The sequence below is a fragment of the Symphodus melops genome (assembly GCF_947650265.1).
Source record: "Symphodus melops genome assembly, chromosome: 15".
In the NCBI taxonomy this organism is placed as follows: Eukaryota; Metazoa; Chordata; class Actinopteri; order Labriformes; family Labridae; genus Symphodus; species Symphodus melops.
The window spans coordinates 6,576,304-6,586,624 of record NC_136705.1 but is presented as its reverse complement, the minus strand read 5'-3'; the positions used below and the strand labels follow the sequence as shown (position 1 = coordinate 6,586,624).

General features: G+C 40.6%; 1 protein-coding gene across 2 annotated transcripts in view; it reads right to left on the bottom strand.

The window, feature by feature from the left end:
• Positions 1–4,338: 4,338 nt before the first annotated feature.
• Positions 4,339–10,321, bottom strand: part of LOC306836013 (acylphosphatase-2-like) — a 32,519-nt gene continuing 26,536 nt past the window's right edge. For both annotated transcript variants that reach the window (XM_079362871.1, XM_079362870.1), the window contains 2 exons: positions 9,556–9,665; positions 4,339–4,589 (listed from right to left, as the gene is read on the bottom strand). In XM_079362871.1, coding sequence (XP_079218997.1) covers positions 4,572–4,589; positions 9,556–9,665 — 128 coding nt within the window. In that variant the 3' untranslated portion in view covers positions 4,339–4,571. The remainder of the gene's footprint in view (positions 4,590–9,555; positions 9,666–10,321) is intronic.

Below are 10,321 nucleotides of genomic sequence, written 5' to 3'. Positions count from 1 at the left end.
TGCCTGAGTTAAATGTCACTGTTTCTTTCACAGCAAAGTTGGAATCAACTTCAGCATGTTGCTTGGCAACAACTGGCTGTCAGCACCCACTCAGGTGTTTGTGTATGTGTGTGTGTGTGTGTGTGTGTGTGTGTGTGTGTATGTATATATATGTTTATGTGTGTCATGATGAATAAGACTAACTGTGTGGGCAGTTGAAGTGCTGAGCAGATTTCAGAGAGATAAAAGATGGATGGAGGAGAAAAGAAGAACACACAGTGGAGGAGAAAATGAAAGAACCTAAAAGAAGAGTGGATACAGGAAAGGATATAGGAGAGGACACAAAGGAGAGAAAACGACTGGCAAAACAAGAGGGCATCAACTTTTCTTTTCTTTCTGTATCTCTCACACAAACACTTTAAGCAGACAGAGTGGCGTCGCCATGGTGATCACTATGAGATGCCAAGCCGGTTGCCAGGAGAGGAAGAGGCGGAGGAAGAGGAGGAGGAGGAAGAAGAGGTTGAGGCCAGTGGATTTTTTCCAGCTTTTACGCAGTGGTTGAGGTGTGTGGGTGGCCTCTCTCTCTCTCTCTCTATCTATCTCTCTCCCTCTCTCTCTCCTTCCTGTCTCTCTCATAGCAACAGTTTGTGGGAGGCTGTTATATTATTTTTAATATTTGCAGCAGATTTTGCATCGAAGAATTTGCATCTAACAGAAGGGAAAGCGAGAAGTGATGTTGTAGGCATACGATGATGGGGTTTATATTCTGGAGCGTCAGGGACATTAAGCAGGATGGGGATAGACAAAAGTGTTTGAGCTGGTCCTGGGATGATCTTTGATTCAGAAGCCGTGGAACAGAATTTAACTAGAAATGAGACACTTCTTTTAAAAAAGAAAAGAAAAAAAACTCGCTATTTATTGTCTCTCGGCATGACTGGGTTAATACCTGTCAGACAAACTGGGCGCAGGTGAAATTTGCGAAGTAAACTCCTAGATGCAATAGATGATGTCACCCACCCTGCACCGCTCCACATACAGTGTTTCATCTCAATGCTTCTGTTAGCATGCAGGCATTAAGTGCGGGACCCATAGTAATGTCAGGTACCTTTCTGATTTAACTTGTGATTAAAGGAGTGTACAAGCCCTTTTTGGCAGTGTAAGAGTCTTTAGGACTGACATGCATCATTCAGGAGAGCTAGACGGCGACAATATGATCGTATACAGGTGTCGAACTCCAGTCCTTGAAGGCCGGCTTCTTTAGACTTTTAGATGTCTCCATGCTCTAACACACCTGCTTTAAACCACTGTGTTGTCATCAAGCTCTACAAAAGCCTGATAAAGAGTCACTCATTGGATTCAGCTACTTCCGAGCAGGGAGACATCAAACAGTCTGAGGAAGCCGGCCCTCCTGGACTGGAGTTTGACACCAGCAACACTGTTGCAACACTTTTGCAAACCTGAAAATTATTTTCAGGATAGCAAAAGTGTTCAAACAGTGGATAAAAATTGGGACACAGATACATAATGAATGTGTGAGAGAAGCTGAGTTCTATGTACCAATTTGTTAGCCAATCGATAGCTTATGAAATGCAGCTCTTGCAGCGTCTTGCTTGATAGGAAGTCAGCAGTATGCAACCACCTGTATAGTCTGATTCAAAATGCTTTTAACTGTGTGAGTATAGAATATTTTCAAAAGTGTTCGTGGGAGAAACATTGTAAGTGGCCCACACATCTTTTAGTTGACTGAGGTGTTTAGCAAAGTGCAGCCATGCAAGGCTGATGTGCCTGAAGCTATTCACCAGGTCATGTAGATGCAACAGAATACCGTAGAAAGCAGCCCTGATGACATCACCATACGGTTATGAGAGAGTGCTGTCGTTCCTTGTTTTTCTCTCCCTCCGCATTGGCACCAAGCTCTGTGGTTGTTGACACTTTTTTCCTTGATAAGGGCCTCTAAAACACACAACATGTAATCCATTTAAAATCTGCTGCTTTTATTAAATTAGCTCTTGCATTAAATTGATGAATAAATATGAATATGAACAGATGCATTTGCCAGTATTTCAGCTCATTATTTTTAAATTTAGTCTAATTCCCTTAATCTTTTATTCCAATCCATTAGCATGCAGCAGCTACTCTTGCTGTTTTCCACATACAACAAGCATAACACACATAAAGTACGAAGACTAAAACATAAAATTAACATAACAAACAAAATAAACGTAAAACATCCCGACTAATTATAACAACTAACAGGTTATGGTCAAAATGTGTTTCAATTGTATTTTTAAACTGACCTCACTGGGTACTTTACAATTTTAGAATTGATACATTTTCCACATTATGATGACTCTACATTACAGATCTGCACAACACACCAGTCCTAGGTTTTTAACCCCTGTAGCAGCTTGCTGGGTACTGTGATTGTGTTGATCTGTCATGTAATTTATTTGGGGGTAAATACCATTTAGTTGTTTGCTATAACAGATATTTCTGAAGAAACTCACAAGGTTGAATGCCAACTTTTGAATAGTAACCTCCAGCTTGATATACAGGTCGTCTATTTTGTATAGACAACGCCTACAGCTATGATCCTTTATTCCCCCCCCGTCACTCCCACCTACAACTGCACACAGCTTTATCATGACAGTGGATGGAGGGTCTTTGTGTCCATCCTGTGCTCCAGCCGCTTGTGTGTACGTCACTGTTATATAAGTTTGTCATTACATCAGATCCTATAATCAAACAGCCAACATCCTTTTGTCTCTTGTGCAGATTATGTGTGCGTGTTTTTGTGTGTGTGTGTCTGTATGTTTGTGAGAAATGTCTTGAGATGGGTTGGCATGACGACAAAGCGTATACTTCTATCAGAGTATCCAGGGAGAGTGAGTCTCTAAGCTCAGACACGTACACAAACACAAGGCCCTCGAGCTGATCCTCACGACGCTTTTCATTTGAAGTTCAGATATTTTATGACAGAAAATTACTTCCATAGATTAACGTGATGTTCCCCCCCCCCACATTTTTTTCACATTCTAAAATCCCATATTTCGAGCCAAATATTTTGTGTCTCCAGATTTTTTTTTCCTCAAATACATCCATACACACACACACACACACACTCACAGAATGTGCACTCTGAGTCGCAGCAGTCAACAGAAGCTCTGTTCCTGCTGTGTCAGGGTTTTTGTTGTTGATGCCATGACAGCTGATCAGGGATTTTCCTGCTGTGATTTAATTGGATCAAACCATCTCGGTGATCGAGTGTGACTTGCTCTTATGTATTACATCTGAATTATGTGTGTATGCGTGTTTATGTATTTCAATTAAAAACTGAGGTTATCATCCAGGACTGATCTAAGGTCATGCACATAGGTCGTCATCAATTTTTTCTGAACTGTATCATACTTCACATTTAATATCTTCTGGCAAAGTTTAGCCCCGCCCACTTCTCCTCACTTCATGCCAAACATCCATTGGGGCCTTTTGAAAATGCATTTTCTTAAACAAACCAAGCTGACTGCTGCTGATGTGGACATTTCTGAAACTGCTTTGACAGAACAGGATAAACAGATACCTATACAGTAAATGGTGTGCCATAATGTGTGATGTGTAAAAAAATAGGGTACGGGTTAACCCTAAACCGAACTTAATGATACATAAACTGGATGCCAGAGCTAGCTATCTAGCTTAGCTGCCTAATGTTGCATCATCACATTGCTGTTGTGAACTACAGTGAATCAGTGAACACATGTTAAAATATATTTCCGAGAGTATTCAGTGGTAACTCCCTCAGAATTGATCAATTTAATGTACAATAGGGTGAAGACTGGTCAATATATGGGCTTATATGGGCTGGCTGGGACTCAATGTGGACTTTAAAGTTCTCCCTCGGTCTGTGTGGGTTCTCTCTGGGGACTCCAGCTTCCCCTCGTTGTTCACATACACGTTAGGTTGATTGGTGACTCTTTATTGCTAACGGAGGAATTAAAAGTCAAGGTTCTTCAGAAATATTATTTGGAGAAAATTGATTTAAAATGAAGAAATTAAGAATTCAGAGATTAACCAAATCATTACTAAATTTAACTCAACCACTGAGATAAATTAACTTGATTTTTCTCTCCACACAATGTAAATCATCAGAGTTGTTACACAGAAGCTGTAATTACATGTAGTTTAAACACATGGCTGTTACAGCTTCAGTTAGAGATGCTTGTGAGAGGGACACATTTACATCAACATTCTTTTCATTAAACCATTACTGTTATTTGTTTTCCTGACAGAACACACGTTAGCCTGGAGCAGTAAGAAATCTGAGTTTCCGTTGCACTCCAACAAGAAAAACTCAAAGAGCTACTGTGGCTCCAACAAATTAATTATCAGTCTTTATTAATGAACTTTGACAGGAGCTTGGGTATGAAATTGAACTGAAATGAACAACAGTTAGGTTTAACACAGGTCTGAAGAGTTCCTCAAGGTGCGTTCGATGAGTTAGTCAGAAGCAGGTCTTGAAGCCCGACAGCTCCAACTTGTCGACGCTCCTCTGGTTGGTGAAGGAGGCTCTGGTGATTCGACTGGAAGGACTTCCTTCTTTACTCAACCACACCTTCCTGTTTAGGACACATAAAGAATCTCAGAGGTCATCATGTGATATGTGGACAGTTTAACTCTGACGAGACCCTTTTCTGTTGTATTGCCGAGCACTCGAGCACTCGGCTAGTTAAGTAGATTGCCTCCCAGTGAAAAAGGAACATCCAAGTTTCTCCCAAAGGCAGCGCCATGAGTGAACTGGATGATTTCCAAAGCAGCGTCTGCCTTCATTGTGTGTAGGCCACTTATTGAAAAGAATGTTGTTCAGTCAATGACGTGCATATTAGCATTTATGCTCATGTAATTTGTATGACATCTTAAAGATCTAGCCAATCTTTGCATCTGATATATCCTTGAAAAATCAGATCAAAACAAGCATGTCTTTAAGAGGGTGCTGGATCAAAAAAAAAGGCTGAGGAAAAGCATGTTGGCTCAAAACAACACTTGTTAATAAATCCTTTTAAATAGGAGCTCCTTGCTGATATGTTTTGCATCTGACATCCTTCCAACATAGATAAGATGTTCTTGTTGCTAGATCCTGCAATATGGAAGCTTTGTCAGAGCAGCACTTTGTCATCCATGCAGAGGCACAAGTAAGTGTCAGTTCAGTCCAGTTGACTCCTGGTTAAATTTCAACTTACTAAAACATTTGCACAATGGGGAGTGAAAGACTGTTCAGCTCTAATGTAATGTGTGTATGTAATGTAGATCAACAGCCTGTCTATTAGATTATAAATCCAGTGCTTGTTAAGATGTTTTGCTTTTAAAATAATTTTTTTGGTCCTTCCTGTTTTTTGACAAGCAGCTACAAGGAGACAAGAAATATTGAGAGAGAGACTCTGGGATAAGAGGCGAGGCAAAGGGCTGAGGGTCAGGGACAAAAATATAGAGACTCCCCAACAATCAGACAGTTGGGGGGGTGGGGGGTCAAATTTGCATCTGGTACCCAGGGCCATGATAGGAAAACACAAACATTCCTTCAGCCATATTTAAGCCTGTGAATCTGAGCGTGTTGAGTTGCAATCTGCAGAAAGACTGTTTCACCACCGACTGTTTTTGTGACCATCTGATAATTCTGATCGTGTGTTTGTAGATTAGAGAGGAGCTCTCAGGGGATCAGGGTCACGTCCATGAAGCTGCACCAACTAAAGCCCTGCCAGAAATGAGAGAGCAACTGAGAGAAAATGAAGAGAAGAAGAGCGAGTTAGCGAGAGAGAGAGAGAGAGAGAGAGAGAGAGAGAGAGAGAGAGAGAGAGAGAGAGAGAGAGAGAGACGGGCTGTCCTACTTTTTTAATTTTGGCAAAAAAACTTCATCTACAGTCAACTGATCTGATATGTGACCTAGTACTCTACTGTACACACACACACGCACACACGCACACACACACACACACACACACACACACACACACACACACACACACACACACACACACACACACACACACACACACACACACACACACACACACACACACACACACACACACACACACACACAAACGAAGCAGATTAGCGTTAAGCCTCCACAGCTGGATATTTGCTGGTTTGTAATCTGCTGACATTTTACTCTAAATCTACACTGTTTCATGAGCACAAACATTTAAACTATATTCTTCTGAGGACAGTTATTGTGTATTATGGTTAGAATATGTTTTTTATTATCACAACTCCCATCAGAGACTTTAGAAAGACTCCTTAATATGTAAGATATCTGTTATTAAGTATTTAGACTCGGTATTTGGTAACGTTCACATACATAATCACAACTATTATTATTAAGATCATTTTCTCTGTCGCTACCATTATCATTTCATTATTATTATTATCATTATTAACATTTCGTCATTATGATTAATTCTCATTTTCATCACCCTGTTTATAGACAAACATGAATGTTGCTAGAATACCTCTTATGAATGATCTTTGGTCTTGTTTTTTTTGTTTTTGTAAAACTCTTTGGAAATGAACATTATTATAATTTCTCCAACTTTCAAATTTCTCGAAGAAATATACATAGTGCACCAAAGGGCCGTCTCTACCGATCATCTTACAGCCAGATCAATTATCCTTTTGGCCAATCAAAAAGCAGAAAATCTTCAAATTTTGACATTTGAACAAATGACAACAACCTCTGGATTATTATGAAGCAACCCATGTGAATGTCAGACACAAGTACAGTAACTGTGTTTCTCTCCATCTCTGCCCCTTGTCCACTGAGTTTTGATATAGTTCCAGCTTAGTTTGATACATTTCCCTTTTGCTTTCTTTAGTCTCCATTTTGTTCATGTTCACTGCACTCAAGGAATTATTTTTCTCAGGAGAAAAAAGGGAAACCACCTACACATTTACCTCCCACCACCAGCAGCAGCTCTACATTTCTCTCTTTCACCCTCTGTCGTTCACTACTTCCCGACTCTCACTTCCTTCTCTTCTGTCCTCCATCGCTTTAATATTTCTTCGTCTTCTTTTCAGTACCACTCCCCTTTCTCTACTCCTATGAATTTCCCAGTCTCCCCCTTACTTCTGTCCCTTATTTGCCCCCCTTCTTCCCTCCCACTCTTCCTCTGTCCAGAGGAACAGCTGTTTCCCGTTTCCCAGGCCCGGCAGGAAGTGAGATTGTGGAGAAAGTAAAGTCACTAGGAAGGTCATGAGGGAGAGTGGTAATAGTGAAACAATGCCTGGTAGAATGGGGGGAAATTAAGTGTGTTTACCTGTAATCCTTTTTGAATATAAAGTTTAACTGCAACTCTTCACTTTAGCTTTTACTTTTTAAAAGTCGTTCAGCATTTTAGCTTCTGTTTTAGTTCCTTTTCATTTTTCTTCTGTTTAATATTGATGGATTTGTTTGACTGAGTCATGAAATGTCTTTTTCTGCTGTTGGTCATGATGTGTTTGTTATAGTGCTTCTCTAGTCTTCTGACTGCTCAAAGGACTTTTACACCGCATGTCACACCTACCCATTCACCCCCCTTCACACACTGATGGCAAAGGCTGCTCTGTAAAGTGACCATCAGAAGTAACTACTCCTATTTATACACACTCATATGCCGCCGCCGAAGCAACAGGAGCAATTTGGGATCAAGTGTCTTGCTCAAGGACACATCAGACATGTGGCTGCAGGAGCTGGGGATCAACCCCGACCTTCTGGTAAAGAGAAGAGACGGCCGACTCTCCCAACTGAGCCACCATCCTGTGTGAAACACTATGCATTGCCTTGTTGCTCAAATGTGCTATCTTGAGCCCTGTTTCCACCAAGCGGTTCAGTTCAGTTCATCTCGGTATGACACATATTTTGTGGTGTTTCCACCGTCCCGTACCGTCCTACTTTTTGGTACCCATCTGTTGGGGTGACAGAATATAGACCCAACCCTAAAAGGTGGAGTTAAACACCTAAGCTAAACAGTGCAGTCTGTTGATTGGTCCCGTACGACAGCGGCATTAAAAGACAAACACAACAACCCCAGTCGATTGTTCTTTCAGCTGTATTTCTCCTCGCGGCACACCACCTTCTCTGAAACAAAGCTTAATTGAGTTTATTAACAAAGAGCCACATGCACATGCCAATGCACAGTTTCTCACTCAGAGGTGTGTTAACTGTCCTGATATCAAGCGTTCGAAGTGCAAAATACCATTAAATTATTTCTCCTCTTCTTTCGTTTCCAACTTCCTCTCTCTTAAATAAAGAAAGTTAGCAGTGGTGGTTTGAGCCCTTAGCGCAAATAATTTGTTAGTTTCTCAAGAAACAAGCTGGAGCTCTGTCCTTTCTTTTCCTCTTTTCCCTCTCATTTTCTTTCCTTTCTCCTCTCATGGAAAAAACAAACAAAAAAAACACTGCAGTGGCAAAGTAGATAAATTGATTATTGATAAATAAACTAAAACTGATCCCCATCCAGTCAGTCAAATATCAGGGCATTTATTCTTGTCCATAAGCGCTTGTATTCTGCGCTGTAGCTTGTTTACAATAAAAGTGAAGGTGAAGACTTGAAATTCAGACAGAAAAAAGTTTTTAAGTGGTGTCAATTAAAACCATGTTTGTCATTATACAATAGCTGCTGTGCTTTAGGCCCCACTGAAAGCTGTAAAATGCATCTTTTGAGTGATAGACAATGAACAAAGTACATCCAATCAAATTTCCTCCTTCTATTTCCTGAAATAAAACAGGTTTACACCTGTTTGAAAAACAGCCCAAGTGTCCATAAAGGATATCTATCTCTTTGGAGCTGAAAGCTGAAATAATAAACTCCAGCCGCCTGGAGCTGCAAGAGTTGAAAACTAACACCAAGAATTACGACACAGTTTCTTCTGTGTGTGTGTGTGTGTGTGTGTGTGTGTGTGTGTGTGTGTGTGTGTGTGTCTGTCTGTCTGTCTGTCTGTCTGTCTGTCTGTCTGTCTGTCTGTCTGTCTGTCTGTCTGTCTGTCTGTCTGTGTAGTAGAATCCCTTGAGGCAGTGATGTCACATCAGCCAGAAGTCCACACCCTGGTGACATCACTCCTATTGGACAGTGAGGACATTGGAAGAAACTGAGCTCAAGCTTCAATCTGATGATTAATTATTGGACAGAACCATAAAAAAAAAAGTTTGGATTGGATTGAGGGAGAGGAAAGAGAGAAGGGGATTTTTCTAAGCCGTCATAAAAACGCAGCACCGCCCGCCCAACAGCACCCTAATTTTTAAAGATTTATCTCCTTAAGTATACAGAGGAAATAAAAAACAAACCTGCAGAGACTGCAGCTCTCTGAATGACACAACGAAAAATTAAAGCTGTACTTGAGGCTTTTAGTATGATATGAAGGGGAAGATTGCCATCTGGTGGCTGACTATTATGCAAACAGCCAGGACATAACTGATACTGATTTCACTCAAGTTGACTGTCCCACTGACAATCTGTCACACATTCTTGTTTGTAAAATAAAGGTCTAATCATTAAAAAAACACTCGTGCTATAATTGGACTTATGTAGCAGTGTAACACTGTTAACTCACATCTCCTCCACCATGTCTGCTGGACCCTGGACTTGTCCCACCACCGTCCCACTGTAAGTGTTCTTCACCCAGCCGACCAGGCCCAAATTCAGACCCTTCTTTTCTGTGTACTGCAGGGTGAAGATGAAGGTGCCGACATTTAACATTCTTCTGCCATTTTCATAAAACTAGGACAAATAATTATTACTTAAAAAACCCCCAAAAGATGCTTTAACATGGATTCTGAATCAAAAAGCAGACACATAAGAGATAAGGGACTTTCGGAGGAATTCAAAGCCTTTCCATTGCAGGGACCAGGATCTAAATGGATTTCTTGGGATTTTTTTGAAATCCACTAAATAGGGTTAGAGGTTAGTATACAGGTTAGAACGAACCAACAAGGAGTGTGGAATGGGCCTTGTGCAGCTATACATGTTTATTTCCAAATTTGCATATTCTTTAAAAGTATGTAGTATGTAGAAGTATGAGAAGCATTTAAAGAAATGCTGCTAGTACAAGTGTTCTCAGCTTACACAATTTCATTATCGATAACAGAAAAACAGAGGGGATGCAGAGGGATGCAGGGATAGCCCCAGAAGTGCTGTGCATCAACAGCAAAGGTGAACTTTAAAAAACAACATAATTGGCTAAATAAATGTTAAAAAAAGCTTAGTGAGAAACAATGTTGTGCAGCGACCTCTAGTGTCCTTAAGAATTACTCAGGATAAAAGTCAAAGTCAGGTGACTAATGATGAAAATATTTTGGGCGGGAATCAAGGGCAAAAGA